Consider the following 24,389-nt stretch of genomic DNA (forward strand, 5'->3'; position numbering starts at 1 on the left):
AGAAAATCTTCATTATGACCCTGTAAGTGTTTTCTCTATCACATGACACCTAAATATATCGAACCATGCACCTTAGACGGGTTCATAAAAGTCACTTTGGCACGGGCATAATTATCCGGCACAGTGTTCGATGAATATTGATATACTGATATGCATATTAATTAACATCATATTGATAAAATAACATTTCTTTACTATATTCAAAATAACGATTGACTTAGCATGTGTGCAAAAAAGTAGCTTTTGTTGCTAGAAGAAGAAAAATATTACATTTGTAAATCAAATTTCATGGAACAACTAACCTCACATACTTGTCTGTTTCTATCACTGAAGATAAAGATATGTTTACATACAATTTATCGGATGCGCAAAGTATGTAGGCGTATTATAAATCATTCCAGCAACATGCAAGACAAATCGGATTGACATGATCCAATTTATCAGATACAAATATACAAGCAAAATATTATAGGACCCTCCTCAAACACTGTGCATTCATTTATTACACACGAACAATCTACAAACCGTGAAATGTAATATGGTCCAATAGTGTCCAAATATACATGCGATACCAGCGGCATTAACATAAGTAATACATGATTGTAACGTGGATGAGCCAGGCGTTCTCCAAATAACAGTTAAGACAACTTCAGGTTTATAAATTTATTAACAAAAGAACAAATGAAATATATTTATAATAACACTTTCACACCCATACTCGCTCACACCCCATACTCATTCAATTTGCAGTAATTAATAACCCTACTTTAACAAACTTATATAAAAAAAAAATACTATCTATGAATATAAAAAAAACCTTTTTTGACAGACAGACGAACCGGTATATAATAGTTTTCTTTAAGTTCTAAACATGGTTGCCACTCCAAAACTTATTTTCAACTGTTCACATATCAATCACTTAATATCTATCATATCATTCGTGTTCCAAGTCACGCGATCACTTATCTCGATCGGATATCTGCTTTTATTTCAAATCATCGCCGATGTCACGGAGTAGACTTCACTTCTCTCCAGTATCCCCGCCGTGGAATCCTTCAGGGCTGTGGTCCTGGAACTTAGGAACCGTGGTGGTGTTGAACATCGGGGTGGTTATCCCAACTGGACCTTCACTGATGTATGACCAAGTCAAAACGCTACAATTTATTACAGTTATAAGTATATGTAGGCAACCTGAGTGTGGCAAGATATGATGATACTTGAATAAAATAATCATATGATAAGTGTCTGTCACTAATATGTAAACAAAGTTATGTTTCATAGCAACATGTAAATAATAACAAAATAAATATCGCGCACACTTCCGGTCGCGCACACTTCCGGTCAATAAGTTCCGGAGAATCACTTCCGCCCAAGACATTTAAATAAATCAGCAAGTTTTATCTAATACAAAAAAATACGCATAGAATAACGTTCAAAGCTATACAATTCTATTACAAGGCTTTATCGATAGTATAAAACTGGTATTTAAACTTCCACGCAAAAGATACGCTCGACTGCTCACACAGGTAAGTTTAACAGGTGAACGCTGGCCAAGGTTATATTTAGTTCAATAAACAAGAATTACTAGTCGAATACACAAAAATACTGAATAAAACTGATAACATATACTTACCACGGTCTGCTATCCGTGCCCACTTATAACATGGTTCATGCACAATGCATGCTGCAATATCGCTCAGTACAGCAAACAAGAGCTGCCCTCAAAATCGTGTCTCGTTACACGGCAGCCAACCCGGGAATGACCAGGTGTCAGCGGTTCTACCTGACTGCGCATTTGCAAAGACTTATGGGTAACCCGACTTACAAAATCAAAGGGCCACGAAGCTAGCCTGGTGCTAGTATACAAGTGATTGTTACACACCTCCCCCCTTTTGAAGAAAATTGTCTACAATTTTCTCAATATAGTACAATCACTTGAGATCGGTAGTATCCTAACAACAACAAAAATTCTGAACATATTTACAAATAGACCGGTATACATACCTTATCTTGTCTACTGGATTTCATCACTGGCGGCTCAAGTAGTCTGCCCCAACGTTTTCGCTCCCTTTTATCGCCACTATTCGAAAACGATACTGCTGAAGTTGAAGCGCCCATCTCATCAATCGAGAGTTCTCCGTTTTTGACTTGTTCAAGTAGGTTAGGGGTTGATGATCTGTTTCAAGGATAAATTCTTGCCCATACAAGTACTGGTGAAACTTTTGTATGCCCCAAACCACAGCTAAACATTCTTTCTCTATTACAGCGTAAGACTTCTCACTGTTCTTAAGTTTCCGACTAGCATACGCTACCGGTAATTTTTCCTCATTCTCAGTTTGCAGTAACACCGCGCCAATCCCATCTTCTGAGGCATCGGTGCGCAAAATGAATTTCTCCGTAAAATCTGGTAATTTGAGGATTGGTCTCGCACACAATAGTTGCTTAAGCGTGTCAAATGCCAGCTGTGCACTATCACTCCACTTCACTTTATTAGGCTGTCCTTTCTTGGTAAGATCTGACAATGGAATTGCTATGGCAGAAAAGTTCGGTATGAACTTTCTGTAAAATCCAGCTAATCCCAAGAATGAACGGACTTGCTTCTTTGTTTGGGGAATTGGTGAATTTTTGAGAGACTCGATTTTCTCCACTTCAGGTTGTAATCGCTGTTGACCAATGACGTGTCCAAGGCAATCCAGTTCTGGGTAAGCAATAAAACATTTGGATGGTCTAGCTGTTAGTCCTGCTCTCCGTAGACGAGCAAACAGTTCACGTAGTACATCAAGATGTTGTTCCCAAGTGTCGGTGAACACCATAATATCATCAATGAAGTTGTCTACGTCATCCATGTCTTGAAGTAGCTTTCTCATAAGTCTGCTGAATGTTGCTGGGGCATTTACTAACCCAAACGGCATGGTTGTAAACTGGAATAAACCGACTGGTGTTGTGAATGCCGTGAGCTGTTTACTTTGTCTCTCCATTGGCACCTGCCAGTATCCTTTGCTAAGATCAATTTTCGACACGTATTTCTTCCCTGACATCTTTGCAAATATACTTTCGGGATTCGGCATCGGTTCTGAGTCAAAGACAGTTATGCTGTTGAGTTTCCTAAAATCCACACAAAATCTGTTCGTGCCATCTTTTTTTCTAGCTATGACTACTGGTGCGCAATAAGGTGAAGATGATGGCTCTATGACCTTCAACTGGAGCATTTTTTCCACTTCCTCTTTTATTGTCTTTTCTGTATGGAACGGTAAAGGGTACTGCTTTACTCTAACTGGCTCAGTTGTTGTCACGTCAATCTTGTGTTCCACCAAATTTGTTGCTCCGGGTAGATCTGTCAGAACATCACTGAATGATTCACACAGAGTCTTTACTGTTTCAAGCTGAACTTGAGTAATCTGCTCTGAGATCTTGATGTCGTTGTAGGTTTCTGTCTGAAATGCAGGAGGTAACACAATGGACTCTTGATTTTCATCGGTGTCTTCATCGTCACAGTCAATAACAGATACAGCACATGCAGTTAAGACGCCACGACACTCATCATCTCTCTCAACATATTTCTTCAGTAAGTTTGCATGGAGAGTCTTCAGTTTACCGTCAACGTTAACTTTGTAGTCCATATCTCCCAACTTCTCAACGATATCATATGGTCCTTTCCACTGCATCAATAGCTTGTTTGACTTAGTTGGCAAAAGGATCAGAACTTTGTCACCAACTTTCATCTGTCTGACCTTTGTCTTTCTGTTGTAATAGTGTCTCTGTTTCTTTTGTGCTTTTTCTAACTGTTCATGTGCAATCTTGCATGTTTCTTCTAACTTTTCTCGGAGGTCAATCACATACTGGTATGTTGATTTCACATCTTCATCAGGTATTTCTTTTGTCCATAATTCCTTCAGAATTTTCATGGGACCACGCACTGAATGTCCATATAGAAGTTCAAAGGGTGAGAAACCCAAGCTTTCTTGCGGTACCTCTCTATATGCGAACAGTAAAGCGTTCAGATATTTGTCCCAGTCTTTGGGTCTTTCGGCGCACATCCTTTTAAGCATTAGTTTAAGAGTGCCGTTGAATTTTTCCACCAGACCATTACACATAGGGTGGTAGGGAGTTGTCGTGATTCGTTTCAATGACAGTAGCCTGCTGACTTCTTTCATTACATCTGATGTAAACTGTGTTCCCTGGTCTGTTAAGATTTCTCTAGGTACTCCAACACGACTGAATACGTCAACTAAAGCTTCTGCTACTCGTTCAGTCTCTATGCCAGACAATGCAACTGCTTCAGGATAGCGTGTTGCAAAGTCGATAATCGTCAAGATGTACTTATTGCCTTTTGTCGTTCTTGGTTCTAGCGGTCCCACAATATCTGCGGCAACTCGGTGAAATGGTTCTGAAATTAGAGGCATACGACCTAGTGGAACAGGAGGAATTTTGCCTTTTGGGGTTGTTCGTTGACAGATATCACAGGAACTGATGAATCGTCGAATATCCGCTTGAACTCCAGGCCAATAAAACTCTGATGTAACTCTGTCGATAGTTTTCTTCACCCCTAGATGTCCAGCCATCAGTGTTTCGTGCGCAAGTTTCATTACAAAGTGTCGGTATTTCTTCGGTACGATCAACTGATGAAACAATTTTCCATTCGAAACTTTTAGACTGCTAAACTCTCTGTATAACAAGTTGTTCCGCTCATATATTTTGGTTGATCCTCCATCACTATATGTTTTCACTGGCTGTTTTTTGGCTAGAGTTCTGAATTTATCCAGAGTTGTGTCTGTTTGTTGTTCTTTAAGAAATTCCTCTGGAGATACATCTGCCAATGCACTTGGAACTCGCAAAGGTTTATAAGACTGGCTCTGTTTCTTCGACTGGCTACGAGTTTGCACTGCTGTAGTCGATCCGTTAGCCAATATCCACGATGTGTCTGGGTCATCTGCTCTTCTGACGCCCTCGATATTGCCCAAAATCAAATCATACGATGGGTTTTCGAAACACCAAGCGACAACAGTTCCGGAGTAGTACGGTGAATCCACTTCTACTTCTGCCACATCAGCATCGACCACACTACCATCTGCCAAAACACACTTCTGAATTTGGCCTGTCATCTGTTCTGGTTTCACAAGGTTTTTCCTTATCACTACTCCACCACAACCAGTGTCTCTGAGTACGTTCACAATTTTGTCACCAACACAACCCTTGACTATCGGCATAACAGTCTCTGGGATTATCTTACAGTCATTGACGTGTGACATTTGCTTCTGTGCTTCAACAACTGATGATCCTTGACGATTCCTTCCCTGCCACTGATTTCCATAGTTTCTATCGCGATCACGAAAGGAAGGTGAATATCTCATAGGACTTGGAACTCTGTTCCTGTTGTTATAATGGTTTGAGTTACGATTGTCATCACAAAAACGAACTTGTTTCGATTCATCTTTTCCCTTGTGAATATTACTTGATTGTCTGTTTGGTGTGTAGGTTCCGGATGTACATTCGACAGCTTTATGTCCGTATCTACCACACACATAGCATTGTCCCCTTTGACTCCCTGGTGTCCCTTGACTTCTAGATTGTTGCTGACAATTAAACTGCGGCTTTCTGTCGAATCCCACAGGTTTCTGGGTTACGAACGAAGACGTTGTTGCCCTTGCTTCTGCGAATTGATCTGCATAACGTGCCATTTCTTGAACAGTTGCGGGAATCCTTTCCTTAAGAAATAATGAAAGTTCCTTTGAACAACACAGAATGAACTGCTCTCGGAGAAACAGATCCTTTAATCCATCAAATGTTTTCTCAATTTTAGAGAGTTCGATCCACCGACCAAGGTAATTGTCAATCCGTGATGAAAATTGGGAAAATGTTTCGCTTCCATCTGGTTTGGATGTTCTGAATTTCTTTCTGAATCCATCTTCAGTCATTTCAAAACGTTTGTACAAAGCTTCTTTGAGTTCCTCATAATTGAGTGCACTCGCAGGTGGAAGTCTTGCGAACACATCTAACGCTTTTCCTGTTAGGAGAGCACTAAGGTGAGATCCCCAGTTACCGACGTTCCAGTTCTGAGCTCTTGCATATCTTTCAAAACGTTGGATGTAAGCGTCAATATTGTCTTTAGATTCATCAAATGCTGGAAGTTTCGGGCCTTTCACAGGTTGATGATTTTCTGTCACATGTGTAGATTCCAACGCAACTCTGTGAGATCGTTCTGACGCAAGTGCTTGGAATTGATGGTCCACTTCGATTTCCTGCATTTTACGTTTATGCTCGGACACAGCATGAAGTTCTCTTTTCTCTTCTAGTTCTAACTGATGTTGTCGTTCTTCACGCTCTCTTTCACTGCGCTCTTTTTCTAATTGTAACTGGAATTCACGATCCTTTTCAGCTTCTCTTTCAGATCGTTCTTTTTCTCTGTCATCACGCATTCTAGCTTGCTCCTCGCGGACGAATGTCTTCAAGTCTTCATCTTTCAGTCCCATCTGAGCACCCAAGTCGAGGAGATCCTTCATTTCTGCTATAGTAGACATGGCGGTAAGTACTGTAATGAACCTGTATACCTGAATATCTACAGCTCTCTTTGTCTATATACTTTCACTTTTATCTTTAATCTAAGAAACCCACCTTTAACTAATTTATGGGTGTACCATACTTTTACTCACCTCCAAAGATAATATCAGCAACAACTTGTGACTATTGACTGAACCTAACAATTCAATGAAATTACAAGTGATATTTAGAATTGGCAAACCTTCACCCTTGAAGCAATCTTAAATGATTTGGAGAAGAACTGATCGTCATCCCACCGCTGCCACCAATTGTAACGTGGATGAGCCAGGCGTTCTCCAAATAACAGTTAAGACAACTTCAGGTTTATAAATTTATTAACAAAAGAACAAATGAAATATATTTACAATAACACTTTCACACCCATACTCGCTCACACCCCATACTCATTCAATTTGCAGTAATTAATAACCCTACTTTAACAAACTTATATAAAAAAAAAATACTATCTATGAATATAAAAAAAACCTTTTTTGACAGACAGACGAACCGGTATATAATAGTTTTCTTTAAGTTCTAAACATGGTTGCCACTCCAAAACTTATTTTCAACTGTTCACATATCAATCACTTAATATCTATCATATCATTCGTGTTCCAAGTCACGCGATCACTTATCTCGATCGGATATCTGCTTTTATTTCAAATCATCGCCGATGTCACGGAGTAGACTTCACTTCTCTCCAGTATCCCCGCCGTGGAATCCTTCAGGGCTGTGGTCCTGGAACTTAGGAACCGTGGTGGTGTTGAACATCGGGGTGGTTATCCCAACTGGACCTTCACTGATGTATGACCAAGTCAAAACGCTACAATTTATTACAGTTATAAGTATATGTAGGCAACCTGAGTGTGGCAAGATATGATGATACTTGAATAAAATAATCATATGATAAGTGTCTGTCACTAATATGTAAACAAAGTTATGTTTCATAGCAACATGTAAATAATAACAAAATAAATATCGCGCACACTTCCGGTCGCGCACACTTCCGGTCAATAAGTTCCGGAGAATCACTTCCGCCCAAGACATTTAAATAAATCAGCAAGTTTTATCTAATACAAAAAAATACGCATAGAATAACGTTCAAAGCTATACAATTCTATTACAAGGCTTTATCGATAGTATAAAACTGGTATTTAAACTTCCACGCAAAAGATACGCTCGACTGCTCACACAGGTAAGTTTAACAGGTGAACGCTGGCCAAGGTTATATTTAGTTCAATAAACAAGAATTACTAGTCGAATACACAAAAATACTGAATAAAACTGATAACATATACTTACCACGGTCTGCTATCCGTGCCCACTTATAACATGGTTCATGCACAATGCATGCTGCAATATCGCTCAGTACAGCAAACAAGAGCTGCCCTCAAAATCGTGTCTCGTTACACGGCAGCCAACCCGGGAATGACCAGGTGTCAGCGGTTCTACCTGACTGCGCATTTGCAAAGACTTATGGGTAACCCGACTTACAAAATCAAAGGGCCACGAAGCTAGCCTGGTGCTAGTATACAAGTGATTGTTACAATGATGATATAGACCAATGATTTATACATAACTGTCTGCACAAAGATATAACGCAAGTTGTTCACTATCATCTTTTATGAATAAATTTGGGCGGTTTCCTCATTTGGTAAAATAAAAACTTCCATGTGACAGCTGCCCCTTACAGACCAAGGCTCGCGCACAAGACGACGTTTGTATTACCATCAATGACCGGGGCATCGATTCGTCATCCGATGGCATATTTAAGACCAATCAATTCAAAATATCGATCGATTCGATTTGGTCCGCACGTTAGGAAACCAGGTAAGCAGACTAACTTTGATTAATCTTAAAAGTTTTCATCCATAGATTTAATATTTGGTTTATTTTTTTTTTTCGATCATTCATTGATTAAGATGAACGTCTCCCTCAAAAACATTTTAAACATAATCTTCAGATGTTGCTAAGTGAAACTCTAACCTTTTAAAAGACTGACAACCTTTCAAATGTTTAAACTCTTTAAGTGCCTTTATCGTGACATGCACATTTTTCAAGAAGAATCCTTTCTCTCTTTTTGGCGTTTCTTAAACAAAATATCAGCCTTTTAACCCGTTTGGAGACGAAATCAAATATTTGAAGAACCACAGCGCGTGCTCAGGTTTCTGCTTTTCCCCCTGTTCACTTCTTATAGAGCGTGCAGTATCTCGAGTGTCTCTGTTGACTAACTAATCGACAGTTCCTGTAACTCTGTCGAAAGTTCATAATTCATCGACTTATATTACACACGTAGCCTAAGAATAGCAAATGAATGCTCGATTTTATTGATTTCATTTTTATTTTTACGTTATCTGACAGTGCAGAAAATACTAAATGAAAATTTCGCTCTATATGATTTTAATCTGTGGAAAAAAAACACCCCTCTTCGTTACCGATATGAAATATTTATAATCAAGCTTTGCGATCAAAATTTATCCACCAGACTAACCTAAAAAGTATTGAACATTTTGCTCTTCAAATCAAATTTTTAAAATTTTCCTTCATTTTATAGACAGCTTTTTTAAAGGAGGCTTTAATAGTCATTAATAAGACCATGGACATCCAACTCTCTTAATTATTTTTTTCTATGCTTTAATATTTTGAATAAACATATTACAAGTTTTTTTTTTAGTTTTTGAAACGTTCATGTTTAAAGCAAGGTGATCGATTTAACAGATTACAGTGTACACGCAACTATACAATAGGAATGAAATTAGGGTCTTCCGTCTTCAGCGGAAGACCCTTCTATTATTCTATTGTTTCTTTTTCACTTTTCTTATTAGGGTCTTCCGTTTTCCAACGGAAGACCCTTTTGTTTTTCTTCGGTTTCTTTTTATTATTATTATACTTTTTCTTTTTTTTCTGACTCCTTATTTGCTTCATAACTCAAAAAGTTTTCAACCGATTTCAATGAAACTTCCAGAGATTTTAGCAAGTTATCGTCCCTCCAAGATGTTAAAGTTTGAAAGACAACGTCACTTCAGTTTTGACGTTACGTCATTTTTTAAATTTTAAAAAAGTGATTTTGTCCGGGAGTTTTCTCAAAAACGCTTTAAGATAAAGGCTTGAAATTTTCAATGGTTGTGATTTGGTCAATTTACCTCTGTAATGAGGCTATATAATAAAAATCCGTCACTTCCGGTCGAAACTGGAAGCGAATCAAATTTTTCGAAAAATTGATTTTTTTGATCAAACAAAAAACGTATACGTATTTTGTAGAGATTTTTAAGCTGAATCTAATGCTGAAAACCGTTTAAAATTCGAAGGATGCATTACAGAGATATCGGGGTTTAAAAACTGATTTTCCCGGAAATTTTGATGCCGCGTTCTTGGTTTCAAAAATAGTGCAAAATTCACACTGAAAGTAACTTCTACTGTAACAATTCGTACTGGTCATAAAACTTTATAAAACACATAAAATTATATGCATATTGTATAGTTTGCAAAGCTAAATACAAAACTTAAATTCGTTTTAAAATCGGATACTGCATTGCAGAGATATCGGGGTTTAAATATTGATTTTTCCGGAAATGTGGATTCCTCGTTATTGGTTTAAAAAATAGTGCAAACTTCCCACTGAAAGTAACTCCCGCTGAAAAGATTTCGTACAGGTCATAAAACCGAACTCCTTTTTTATATAGTTAATCAGAGTGTTTATCGAAACGATTTCCTTACTTCGATCGATAATTACGTTGTTAGTTTTTATTAGTCTTATTAGTTTTAATCGAAATAATTATCGTACGATTCCCCATGTCAAGTCGCCATGTTTTGACCGCGAACAACAGCTGATAGCGGTGTGTCAGAAGAATGGCCTGCAAGACCGCGATAGTGGAAATTTCAGCTCAACTAACGTATGACAGATTATAAAGGTATGTTTCAATACAGGATATGTCGTATTGACTTTTTCTTTTCAAAGTGTTTGTGCACTTTTCAATCTAATCCGACATTTCTCTGACTCTAACCTCCGCTTTTGCGCTGATACTAAAACAAGTCCCACGGGGAAAACAAGTCCCACGTAAGTCCCACGGCAAATGCGGCTATATATCGATATAATTATGATTGATTATGATTAAATGTGATAAAATAATATTAATTCACACAACAAAATATTTTTATAAGCTTTTATAACGGATTTATCGACGAAAAATCAAAGCTGTTGGTAAAGGTAGATAACTCGTACGTAGAATTCATACGGTAGCAGAAGAAATCTATATGCCCGCCGTTTAATTGATAGATAATTTTAATTTTCTCCAACAAAATAAAATCTAATAGCAGTAAAAAGTTCACTTTATATTCATTAATTAACACAAACTAAGTAAAAATCAGGTAAGTAGACAACTCATACGCAGAATGCATTCGCCCGCCGAGAAAAGAGCACTCCTGCCACCTACCTGATGGGTTATTTTAATGTTTTATTTTTTCTAACTTAAAAATGATCATATTAATAAAAAAAAAAATTATTATGCCTGTCACTGAGGCTTTTATGATAAATTATAATACAGTGAAAGATTTAAGAACTAGTCTATACGAAACACACAAGCCTGAAGGAATGTACATGTGTACGCTTAAATTACCCTTGTCGAATACCTATATACCGGTACGTGACAAATAATGCCACTGAATCTGATAAATACAGGGTAATTCTATATTAATATGATTTTTTCATTACCTTATTTTGTTTTTTTTAATCAACTGTACGTACGAGGGTTGTTAGAAAACTTCGCGGACAGTGATTTACGGCAAAATTACTGTGAACTTTGTAGGATGGCGTACGTTTTATTAAATGACTACCATTTGAAAATAAGTATGCAAAAAATCATATGAATTTAATTTTTTTTTTCCAAAAGATACAGCGATTTTTACTTTGCGTGAATTAGATTTACGGAGCAATATTTCATATTTCCACGAAGTCAGGTGACGTTAAACAACTGAAAGTCAAACATGTTACTCTAGATTTTTTCAAAGTAAACACCTTTCAGTTCCCCACTCTTTTTAAGACATTTAACTGATTTAAAAAATGCACGTTCATACCATTATTTGTCAAGCTTTTGTATAATGCCTTTTGTGGCATATCGTAGATCATTTAGGTCCAAAAATTTCTGTCTACGCAGTTTCGACTTTAGATGAGGTAAATAAGCGAAATCTATAAGTGCAAGATCCCGGCTGTAAGGGGGGGGGGTGCTGCAAGGGCTAAAAAACAGTTTTTCCATTTTTAAACCTCTGTGATTCAAGTTGTAAACGTTTTTCCTATATAAAAAAAAAAAAGTAGCATTCATATAAGAACCCATGGTCTCCATCGGGAATTTTCCTGCGTGCATACAAAATTAAATGACGGCCCGGTGCTCCAAGATGTCCATAAATATAACAGACGTCAAAGTTGTTGACTCATTTTTCAAGCGTTGTTCGTCCAAGTTCGGCAATGAAACGGTCAGAAATTCTTCAACTTAAAACTTTCATAAAATGACCCTCATAAGTTATTGTGATGTCATATGAAATATCGTTTATTTTTATTCACTTCAACGGTACATTTTCTTAATAAGGAAAAATGCGTACAAAATAAAAAAAAAAATGACATGCTCCGTGAAGCATATTCATCAAATAATTAAGCTGTATATTTTTTATGGTGCATTTAAAACAAACAAATCGTTTCATATTTCTTAGAAAATAAAAGTTAAATCTGAAAAGTTTCGCTAGTATCATGTAAAAAGTCCGCTCACAAGTCAACTTGTCCGCGAACTTTTCTAATAACCCTCGTATATACATGATTATTATTAATATTAAAACGTAATAAAAACCATCCGTTCATCCAGAATATTTTTGAGGGGTATATTCAGGTTTGTTAAGGGAGGGGATCGAGGAAATTTAAGAAATTTGATTTGTTCCACGGGGGGCGGAACTCCAACTCCCCCTCCCCCACCCCCGAATCCCATCTAGATTCAGCTCATGAAAAGTATGTGATCGAAAATCATCTACGAAGCCAAGGAAAAATTCTTACATCTTCTCCAAGTTTTTCAAGATGTAAACAGTTACTAACATTGTACAGAACTGATTGTGTATATACGAAAATGTACGTGCACTTTGCTTTAAACGTATATTCTTTCTCCATATAAAACTAAAATTATGAATTTTGGAGAACAAATAATTATAAAATCTGGAATGCTTACACAAGTACGTTAGCCTGTTATTTTTCATATCTAGATGTAAGACTTTCACTGCCTAGTTCACCAAACTATATGTAAATTATCAAGTCCTAATTTTGTTTCTAAAAACAAATACATGTATGACATACGTCATTCATAAGACTGTAGCAAAATTTTACATTGCATAATATCAGTGTAACGAATGTAACCGGGTATATTTTGGTTTCAATTTTCAATGGATGAAAAAAAGCACCCGGTTCAATGTTTAACGTTGTAAAATGATTCAACTCAATGACATGGCAATCTTCTTGGTTAATATATGTCTGGTCTGTTTCGTAAATAATAATGAATTATACTTTCCTTTACAAAAACAATTTTGTTTTTCTGTATTTTATAAGCTTCTCAAAGATAGTAACACACATGTTTAAATGTTTATGGTTATGAATGTACTATAGAAATTATACTTAAGTTTGACTTGTTAAAACACTGATGGCTTATAATATTTTTTGATTAAGTGTTCAGTGTAAGTGTACATGAGATATATAAGCATGTATAAGGATTGAGTGTTATTCGTCTTCAATTTCATATAGAATACATATAAGTTTTAATTGGGTGTCAGAAACTCTGATAATTCTGTTGCATGTAGCGACCTTGCTCTATCAACGGGAATAATAAAAGTGGACTGCATAGTATTTTGAACCATAACTTTTTTGTGTTTCGTAGATCTACTCGTTCATAACTGTTATTTTTCCTAGTCACCAAAAACATTTGATTGAGAGAGAGAGAGAGAGAGAGAGAGAGAGAGAGAGAGAGATGGGGTGGGAGTTGTGTACACGGTGTGCTTCACGGTCGTCTCCCAATATACAGGTAGGTAAAGGTCTATTGTTTCTTAAGCGACAAAAAAACCGTTCAATTCACACAGAATATACAAGAAACTAACACGTGTATATATACACGTGTATAGGTAGAGCCAACGATCAACAATCATCTTTGGACATGTAGCCCCCCCCCCCCCCCCATCCACTAGCCCCAAATATTATAGTAAAGTAGTAAAGGAAATAATGTGCAAGTTATTTTGTAATTAGTACATGATTTATAGAGATAAAAAAAATACATTAATCAACGTGTTCGTGTTCAGATTGTGACAATGGTCCCGCTTCTTTTTTTTTTCTTCTTTTATACAAAACTCTGCGTGTAACCGTTTGAGGGAAAGTGAAGTGAATGATTGTTTGTCGTATAAAAAACATGCACATGTCAATAAATACATGTATATACATTAAAAAATCAATAATATTTGGTAATGCAGCCATGCATTATTCTTGCATTATTCTTGACTTTCTTTTTATCAGATTTTTGGAAACTTCCCCCCCCCCCCCTTTTTGTCAAGATTTTTTGGATGAGTCTGCCCCCCCCCCCCTTTCCAAAACGATGCTACGTGCCTGTTATTATGAATAATTCGATAGGTTTCCGAATAAATAGGGGGAATATAATGGAAATCTCGAGAAAACAGCTTGATTCCTTGCTGAAAATTGACAAGCAAACAACTATATATTTATACATGTTTTCAAAGCCTTCTCTTTTATCACAAGGGTTTCGAAAAATATGACGTTCTCTACTGGTTTCTAGTTTTGAAACACGATTTTTCATTCATTATGTAGAAAAAAAACCCATTTAAAACAGAGTTGGTCTTTAGACCCAAAGATTGTGGAACAGTCTCGTGAACGGTAAGCTGCCGTAGTCTAGAATGTTCTTGCTGACAATAACAATTTAATAACAATACATGTATATGTTAGTATAACTCATGAACTTCCATCAAATATTTATTTCAGTCATCATTTTTTTTTTTTTTGGAGTAGATGCAAGATTTTTTCTTTGACTTTTAGGAAGATTTTCTCCACTAACAGACTTTTCATGAACTAATCTAGATGGGATTCGGAGGATGGGGTGGAATCCCCCCCCCCCGGAAAAAAATCGTAAATTTTCATCGTAAAATGACCAAAAATATGCCTCGACCCCCTCCCCGACAAACCTGAATACCCCCCTACCCCCCCCAAAAATACTCGGAATGAACGCATGGTTCTGTCATGTTGTTAATATTGAATTTACTGGGTGGGTGTAAATAAAAAATTTCCAACATGTGTAAATTTTGTATTTAAACCCACCCAGTAAATTCAAAATTTACAACATGACAGTTCTTAAAGAGAACAGAACTGGGTCAAACTTATAAGGAGTGATATACGGACTATATAAAACTCGTATCACCCAACTTCATGTAATATAATAAATTAATCACAGCAATAAGTAAACTTCTCTTCTGAACATAATCATAAGGCAAAATGTTAACTTTACAGCCATCTGAAATAATTTACAAATAAAATGACATAACTATAAATGGCAGGCGTGCATATTAAATCCACAGTCGTAAGAATTCTGTGTTAGAGTTTTCCCTTTATTTTTAAGTCATTCGCGGTTTTTTTTTAAATTTGCGTAAAGAAATTAATAATTTTATCTGTGCATTTTTAGTACAATGAAATAAAAGAGTAACATACCAAAAAAAATAATAAATAAATAAAATAAAAAAATTAGCAATTAGTTGTTTAGATTATGGATTATGCGTAATTTTTAATTTAATTTTTTACTTTTTTTTATTTACTTTCATGATTTTTACTAATTTAGTGAGTGTTAATCAATAAATGTGGTATTTTTTTCTATCAATTTTAATATGTTAGAAAATAAAAGTAAAACATTCAGATCGCCCATCGGGTAACATGGGTAAGCGGCAGGTGTGCTCTTTTCTCGGCTGCGAATGCATTCTGCGTAGGAGTTGTCTACTTACCCAACTTTTACTTAGTTTGCGTTATTTAATGAATATAAAGTCATTTTTTTTTATTGCTATTAGATTTTATTTTGTCAAAGAAATTTTGAATTATCCATCAATAAACAGCGGGTATACAGATTTCTTCTGCTGCCGTATGAATTCTACGTACGAGTTATCTATCTTTACCAACAGCTTTGATTTTTCGTCGATAAATCCGTAATGAAAACTTATAGAAATATTTTGTTGTCTCAATTATGATTATTTTATCACATTTAATCATAATCAATCATAGTTATATCGATATATAGCCGCATTTGCCGTGGGACTTACGTGGGACTTACGTGGGACTTGTTTTCTCCGTGGGACTTGTTTTAGTATCACCCCCGCTTTTGACGTGCGTAACAATATAAAAGCGGGCATTTGAGTCTGAGAAATCTCGCGATATTATCTGTCCAATGTATTTTCACGTATATGTTTTGCACACTACTTTTTTGAATTTCTATTTATTATTATGTATATGTATGTCTTATTTTGTATTGAACAACACACCACTGTAAAACAGTGCAATTAAAAGGGGTAGGGGTCCAAAGGCACACAAGAGTAGAATGTTGTAATTAGAGTGCATGTTTGCATGATGATAACTTTACCCTAAATATTTGAATATAGCAGATCTTTAATACCATATCACCTCCACTTAATTAATGAATTAAAGAACCCAGACAGGCTTGTGCTTTTAATAAATATATTTGACATGGTAAATATTCAGTCTAATTAAAATTAGAACTTTTGTCTGGCTCGCCGTTATATATGATTATCGCCTGTGAAAGAGCATGTAAAACAGAGTGCAAGGTGAAAAGAACTTTTCTAAGTTCAGATTTTAAGTTAATGTTCCCTGGTATCTATAAAACATTCTTCTCAAGATTTGATTATTTCACAGAATATTGTAAATTCTTTGAGATTAGTTTATCTTTTATATATATTGAATTTTATTGATTCATTTTAGGTAAACTTTACATGCAGAACACATCTACATTGTAAACAATTTTTACAGTAAGACAAATGTATGTAATAATTTTTACTACATGTGCTCAGATCTCTCTCTCTCTCTCTCTCTCTCTCTCTCTCTCTCTCTCTCTCTCTCTCTCTCTCTTTCTCTCTCTCATGCTTTTAATCTTGGCAAAGCATCACAGAGCAACATCATTTTGTGCATATCTCTATCTAGGAAAAGAAATCAACAATGCTTTAAATTTGAAAATGAGCATGTATTATCGTGCAATCCCTCATTTTTTCATTGTGCAACTAAAATCCAAAGCTTTGTAAAATTGTTTATGGAATTTTATACATACTAAACATGATATTGTTTTTAAAAACTGTCATTAATAAGAAAAGAGAAAAAAATTCTCGCTAAATTTATTTGCAAAAAAAAAAAAACCCAGTAGAATTCATTTAAAAAAAATGGTATAGCAGAAAATTATACTTTGAGGCTGTTCGGATGAAATACTGTAAGTCGTTTTAATTCCACCGTGTTAAAATTTCATGATTTTGACTAAAGTATCAATTGCGATGGTTTTAATTTCACGCTGCTTAAAAATTCAATTGATCAGAATAGAAGCATTTAAATTTCATAATATTTGGTTAAAGTGTTCAAACTAATGCTTCTTAGGAAAATCAAAAAATAGGGGGAGGGTATACATGTAAGGGTATTTATAAGTGATGTGATGCTTTTGTCATGATAATATCATGTATATGTATGTAGTTTTGAATAAGGTTTCTTATTTCGGAAGGTTGAACAACAGTTGACCTCTAAAAGATTAGGTAAAGATGCTTTATTTATGGAGAGCCCTATAAATCTGTGTTAAATAGAAGAAAGTGGAAATGCTGGGTTCACTTAAATGGCCATATTTTTCTTAATCCTTAATGGAATTGACAAAATGAGGTATACTTTTTCTCAGAATTGCATAAGCTTTGTAAGTTTAAGACAAGATGACTTTTTAGAGAATGTTAGTGTAAGTTTCAAGACTTCATGGTATTTTCAGATTTCTCATTTAACTGTAATTTTGAGTGGATTTTGTACCAAAAGTAGTCTATTTTGGGAAAATGGATGATTTTGTTGGTTATATATGTCATTACATGATTTATTAGCTATAATATACAAGGGAAGTAAATCCCTTTTAAATGTGTAGAATGACCACCACTAGAGTAAATTGGCTTAGAAAGTAGGTATTTCCTATCCTGATGACAATTAATAGGCTTAAGTTAATTACCGAGATAAGAATTAATAATGCACAGTAAAAGAGTTTTGATCAATTGAATTATTTAAATTATAAATTTGCAGCAATTTTGCTGTCTGATTTCATGAAATAACATTAAGCAACCTGACTTACATAACTCAATTTTTTTTAAACAGCATATTTTTCTTTCAAATAAAATTCACATGTAGACAAATGCAGTTATCAAAGTATACAATATGTCAAAAAACTCAAGTTTTTGCTCCTTCCTATCCAAAAGTGATATTTTAGATATATTTACAGAATTCAAAAAGCTACCCCCTCTTTCCAATTGTCTCCATTACCATTACATGTTGGATATGTAAATGTACATTTGACCTTGAAATAACATCTGCTATAATAATGACTCTCGAAATGACTAAGAAACAACAAATGTTTACCCTTTTATTGTATATATGCATAAAAAATGTAGGAAAACATGTAAAATTTGAACATTTATCATGGAATTCTCATCCGTCCCCAGGTACCCGGTTGTGTTTGAATTTCATTTTAATTAAGAGCAGACATCACACTTGTAGGTCTTACTATTTTAGCAAAGTTAAAAGGAGACTAGAAACCAGAATAAATAAGATAATCACTAAAAATGATTATAAGCTTACTGTTTCATGAAAACAAGAAATCACATGTATGGCTGCATGTCTTTTTGTGAAAAAAAATGTTACATTTCATCCATTTATCAAGAAAAGATCAATTTTCAATATCAGTGATGGTTGTTTTTAAATATGTGTGAGAAATGACTCAAGGGAATTGCCACAAGTTTCATAATATTAGGTTAAAGTGTTCAAACTTATGCTTCTTCGGAAAATCAAAAAATAGGGGGAGGGTATACATGTAAGGGTATTTCTAAGTGATGTGATGCTTTTGTCATGATAATATCATGTATATGTATGTAGTTTTGAATAAGGTTTCTTATTTAGGGAGGTTGAACAACAGTTGACCACTATAAGATTAGGTAAAGATGCTTTATTTATGGAGAGCCCTATGAATCTGTGTTAAATAGAAGAAAGTGGAAATGCTGGGTTCCTTTAAATGGCCATATTTTTCTTAATCCTTAATGGAATTGACAAAATGAGGTATACTTTTTCTCAGAATAGCATAAGCTTTGTAAGTTTAAGACAAGATGACTTTTCAGAGAATGTTAGTGTAAGTTAAAGGCAGCAAGGGACAGTTTACGGATAAAGTACCCGTCAATATTTTTGTAAAATTGAGAGTTGGTGTACTTGAAGGCTTATGAGTGTTGCTAAAATTCATGAAATGATTTTTAATGATTATCATTAGTTAGAGGGATGTCTCTTGTTGAAATTGATATTCAATATGTAGGCCCCATATGTTAGGTACATGAGATTCAGAAGTAAACTGCGAAACCTGCGGCTATGACTGTTGTGTTGACTTTAGACAGTGAAAATGCAAGTTACAGACAGGAGGGTAAATAACACGAAAAGTAGGTGGACGGGGCATTATAAACTATACACCGGTAAGTTTCTGACATGTGATGGTGCAACATGCACATGGTACGGAAGGTCAACCCTTTGCAGGGAATTGGCTGGGGGAGGTCTAAAAAGCTGAAAAATCATGAAAAATTAGCAAAATATGGAAGGGTCAAAATCTCATAAAAACCAGTATGTAGAAAATTTTACAGGTTAATTGACTAGTAATTTTCTTCAGAAATTGGTGATTGGCCTTATAAAGAGTGAATTAAAGGTATTTGTGGTGAATGGGAACTGAGGAAATTCTAGTTACAGGGTTCCGAAGACACACGTCCCCAGGCTACAATGAAATGTATAAAAAAAACTGTCCCGTGCCATCTAATGTCACGTATCGGGATATGTCACACTAATTACACTGCATGGTCAGTGTATTTTTTTTTTCAGAAATACTATGCATATGTTAATGTAAACACAGCTATTATTAGTACCGGTACATTTATTAACACAGCTTATTAATTATTTTAATTTCAGCTATTGGTGGCCACATGGTTTTTACCTGTTGATTCTTTTCAGCTCTTGAGGTTAACCTGTCACCTCTACCCACATGCATATTCCTTAATGTGTTCTACAGACTATTTACCAGTAATTCAAATTAAATCGGATAATTCATGAACAGTTACTGTAATGGAACTTTAAGAAAACATCATGCCTTGTTGTGGTTTGTGTTTGATAAGAAATTATAACAAACAAAATTATGGCTGTTTAAAGTAATTTACAATTGTTAGCTGTGAAAAATTGTTTTTCAATAAAAGTATGCAATTATGTTTCCTTTATTTTGTTTTTAGCTCACCTGAGCCAAAGGCTCAAGTGAGCTTTTCTGATCACAATTTGTCGTTGTCGTTGTTGTAAACTTTTCATATTTTCATCTTCTTCTCAAGAACCACTGGGCAGATTTCAACCAAATTTGGCACTAAGCACCACCACTAGGTGAAGGGGGTTCAAGTTTGTTTAAATGAAGGGCCACGCCCTCTTTAAAGGGGAGGTAATTGAGAATTATTAAAAATTTGTTGGTATTTTTCAAAAATCTTCTTCTCAAAAACTATTCGGCCTGAAAAGCTTAAACTTGTGTGGAGGCATCCTCAGGTAGTGTAGATTCAAGTTTGTTCAAATCATGGTCCCCGTGGGTAGGGAGGGGCCACAAGAGGGGGATCAAGCTTTACATAGGAATATATAGAGAAAATCTTTGAAAATCTTCTTCCCAAAAACTATTAGGCCTGAAAAGCTCAAATTAAAGTGGAAGCATCCTCAGGTAGTGTAGATTCAAGTTTGTTCAAATAGTCCCAGGTGGTATGGTGGGGTCACAATGGGGGAATGGGTTTTTACATATTAGGAATATATAGAGAAAATCTTTAAAAATCTTTTTCTCAGAAACTAATCAGCCAGGAAAGCTGAAACTTACTTGTATGTGGAAGCATCCTCAGGTACATGTAGTGTTAGATACAAAGTTGTGAAAATCATGACCCCGGGGATAGGTTTGGGCCACAATGGGTGGGGGGGGGGGTCAAAGTTTAACATAGGAATATATAGAGTAAATATTTAAAAATCTTCTTCTCTGAAACTAATCAGCCAGATGATTCTTTATAATTGTTAAGACTTTGGCCCCAGGACAGTTCTTTGGCCTCACAAGAAGGTTCAGAGTATATGAATATAATATAATAATACATATATAAACTATTGTTAAGGATCTTTTTGAGAACTGCAATACTCAACATGCGATATGACTATAAAATCAATATAAAATCTTTCTTTTAGAAAAGGAACTTATGATTATAAACATAAAAATATTTAGGGGGGAAAATGGATTTTATTTATACAGGATCTACATGTATTATTGTACATTGTCCAGGTAGTTTGCATTGTGACCCCATTAAGCTGATTTTATCATACCTATTGTTCCTCAGGTGAGAGATGTGGCCCATTTGCCTCTTGTTTTAGTTTTTCATTGTTTTTCAATATTAAAAATTAAACATATGTAACCTACGGTAATTTTCATGATGAGTACAAAACTAAAATCCGTTTTTAAATCGGACGATGCATAACAGATATCGGGGTTTAAAAATTGATTTTTCAGACATTTGATTCTGCGTTTTTGGTTTCAAAAATAGCGTAAAATTCAAACTCGTACCAAAAATAATTCGAATTTTGTTAAGTTCTTTGACACCTTCGGAATTATATTTTTGTTAAGTCGTTCTTAGAATCGTTAAGGTTTTTGTTAATTCGTACATAGTATCATTCGTATTTATTTTTATCTTTTTCTTTAAGTTGCTCTTGTTATTGATTTAAACACTCTGCTTCTTGCAGGAACATTAAGCTTTACTCTTGACATGAACGGAAGACCCACTCGTTGCTTTGCAACGAGCTTTGCTCTAGTTCTTATTATTATTCTTTTTTTTTCTTACCGATTTTGTGCAGACGATTTCTCGGAGATGGCTTGGTCGATTTCGCTCAAATTTTTAATATAAACGTGTTTTTATCTAAACCTGATATATAATTTTTATTTTTTGAAAATACACTTCCGGTCGGAAGTTATCGTCCGTTTACGATTTTAAAAAGTCAATTTTGTCTGTCGGGTTTCTCAAAAACGAGCAAAGATATAGAGCTGAAATTTTCAGAGATGATAGATCTACCGTTTTTCTAATGTACCTCGGTCAAGAGAATGTCCGCCGTCACTTCCGGTCGTCACCGGAAGGAAATTTGAAAAATTAAATTTTTCGACTTTTTTATTTTTTAATATTTTTCTTTGATTTTTTTACACCTTATAGTGACCCTTTTACTGATTAAGAATATGTAATTAGTTTTAAAATCGATCAAGGCATTCTCGAGAAATTAAGCGTCAAAGTTCTGAAGCGGAGTCCGAGTAGCTCAGTCGTTATAGTCGTGGACATGGCCCAGGCGACCCGGGTTCAAGCCTCGAGTGCCGCAATTTTTTTTTCTCTTTTTTTCGCTAAGATCTATGATTTTATCTTTGAATTGATAAGTTTAATCTTATCTATTCAAAAATTGGACGGAAGACCCACTCGTTGCTCGCAACGAGATCGAGTCTAGTTGTTTTTATTATTTTATTTATAATATTAAACATTGATATAAATAGAGCATGTACTATTATTATCATCTCTATGACAATCGCAGTATATATCTGAACAAATTAAATAATACATACGAAAGATTTTTGTTATGTGTTTAATCGAAGAGTGGGTGTCTGTATAATCATATTCAATTATAAACATAGGTCGTCTCATTTAGAAATTGCCACTATTCAGAGATAATTAATTAACGATATAGCATGCAGACCAAAAGGACAGATGATCAACAGCCTATATATAGCACCTATTCTAGGATATTTTGATGATTGCGACTCCAATAAATATATACATGTCCCTGAATAGAAACCTATTACAAAAGTCGTTGGATGAGACATGACCAGATGATAAGTACTTCTTTGCGCTAATTTTGATAAGAACTAAGTACTTCTTGTGTGATAGAATCTGTTAATTGCACATATCCACAAAAGCGTTCCTACTTGACATTAGTTGTGTTAGGTGATCTTGACTCAAGAGCTTATGTTTCCTTTTTGGATGCAAGCGAACTTGACCAAAGAGTTGCAAAACTGACCAAACTTGACTACAGAGATCTATAAAATTATCATTCCTCGTCGGGTCGGAGTTTTCTTTGGATTTCTCCTCAGAGCTACCAAGAGCTGCAAAACTGGCCAAACTTGACTATATAGAACTGTAAAAATTGTCACTCTTCGTCTGATTTTTCTTTGGATTTCTCCTCAGAGCTGCCCAGAATATGAATTCGTTCACCAGCCTTGTGTACGCTGTGTTGCTAGTGGTTCTCCTAGCCCTGTCGGCGGAAGCCTTCGGATTCTTTGAGTATGGATTCCCCAGCTTCAACCCCTCGCCTTTCTTTTACCCCTACTACAGGGGCTATGCGGATGATTTCTTTGACGACGATTAAGGTACGTATACAGAAGGGGTAGATTTTATACACCATTGTAGATATTCCTTTTCTTTTGTAACTTGATATATTCTTAGAGTAAAATGATGATATCTCATCTTGATTTCGTATACGCAGAATATCTTAAAAAGTAAACATCTGGAAAAAAAAACAAAAGAAAAAAACTCTACACATTAATTGCTAAAAAAACATGCATTTTGCATTTTCCCCCTAATTGTTTGATTTTAGATTCAAAGATCAAAATGGCATTTTATTGATTCAGAATAGAACTATCAAAAACCGGCTGGACCTTTTCATTCTATATATTTAAAAATTCGTATGTGAAAAATAATATCAATCGATTTTCAGACATAATAAGGTTAGCAAAGTGTTTTTGTTTTCTTTTAGTAGCCAGCAGCGAAGGAAGAAATTAATGTATTCATCCAAACTCCCTTAACCCGGAAGTACAGAATGTATTTCCCACAGCACCTTACATCCTTCAATGTGGAATAAAAAGCTTTTTTGCAAACATGCTTTGATGTTGTTAAGTACTTTTTATACATTGATTAATTGACATTAGAATGAATTAACACACAACTTTACAACAAATGAAGACCAAATTCTTTGTTTTCTGAATACACATTTTCTCACGGAGTCGAAATGTGTTTAACATTAAACTTTTAAATATTTCAACATTTCCCCGAACTTCATGATTGCATAATATCAGTTATAAAGTTGTGAAATTTTATGTTTTTAATGTAAGTGTATTTTCATTCTACATACACTAACATATTAAGGTTTAAAAAATAATAAAGGTGAATCGGTGAGTTTATTTCAGAAAAATATTAATTTTTTTGTAAGTTTTTCGTATTTTCAGTAAGCCTTCAAATCGAGAGATCGATGGTAAAACTCAATCGTCAAGGTACACTTTAAGTTAAGATAAGAAAAAAAAATAAAAATCACTACGAAGGAAGCTCAAAATCAAAATGTAATTGATGAATCGAAATTTTTTTTTTTAATAAAACACGCATATACACGTCTTTCTCGCTGTATAGAAAAGTATTGTGAAACGTCATTCGGCGCGTACAGAATCGTTCTTTGCAAATTGACAATACAAACAACTTCATTATGTCAACGA

At 35.1% G+C, this 24,389-nt stretch overlaps 1 protein-coding gene and 2 long non-coding RNA genes across 4 annotated transcripts; 2 read left to right on the forward strand and 1 right to left on the reverse strand.

Moving 5' to 3' along the window:
* Nucleotides 1-2,004: 2,004 nt before the first annotated feature.
* LOC136270661 (uncharacterized) lies at nucleotides 2,005-8,087 on the reverse strand. 2 transcript variants are annotated; one of them, XM_066068998.1, is made up of 2 exons: nucleotides 7,840-8,087; nucleotides 2,005-7,336 (listed from the first exon to the last, which is right to left on the reverse strand). In XM_066068998.1, the coding sequence occupies exon 2, from the start codon at nucleotides 6,516-6,518 to the stop codon at nucleotides 2,028-2,030; it is 4,491 nt and encodes a 1,496-aa protein (XP_065925070.1). In that variant the 5' UTR covers nucleotides 6,519-7,336; nucleotides 7,840-8,087; the 3' UTR covers nucleotides 2,005-2,027. The 2 variants fall into 2 exon arrangements, with proteins under 2 accessions (XP_065925070.1, XP_065925069.1); XM_066068997.1 differs by having other exon boundaries at nucleotides 2,005-7,360.
* Nucleotides 8,088-8,216: 129 nt separating this feature from the next.
* Nucleotides 8,217-23,785, forward strand: LOC105331937 (uncharacterized). The gene is made up of 3 exons (XR_004602360.2): nucleotides 8,217-8,367; nucleotides 23,092-23,273; nucleotides 23,660-23,785. It is a non-coding gene; the product is annotated as an uncharacterized lncRNA (long non-coding RNA).
* LOC136271055 (uncharacterized) lies at nucleotides 9,796-20,076 on the forward strand. The gene is made up of 2 exons (XR_010708847.1): nucleotides 9,796-10,448; nucleotides 19,784-20,076. It is a non-coding gene; the product is annotated as an uncharacterized lncRNA (long non-coding RNA).
* Nucleotides 23,786-24,389: the final 604 nt, after the last annotated feature.

The sequence above is a fragment of the Magallana gigas genome, chromosome 8 (genome assembly GCF_963853765.1).
Source record: "Magallana gigas chromosome 8, xbMagGiga1.1, whole genome shotgun sequence".
Classification (NCBI taxonomy): domain Eukaryota; kingdom Metazoa; phylum Mollusca; class Bivalvia; order Ostreida; family Ostreidae; genus Magallana; species Magallana gigas.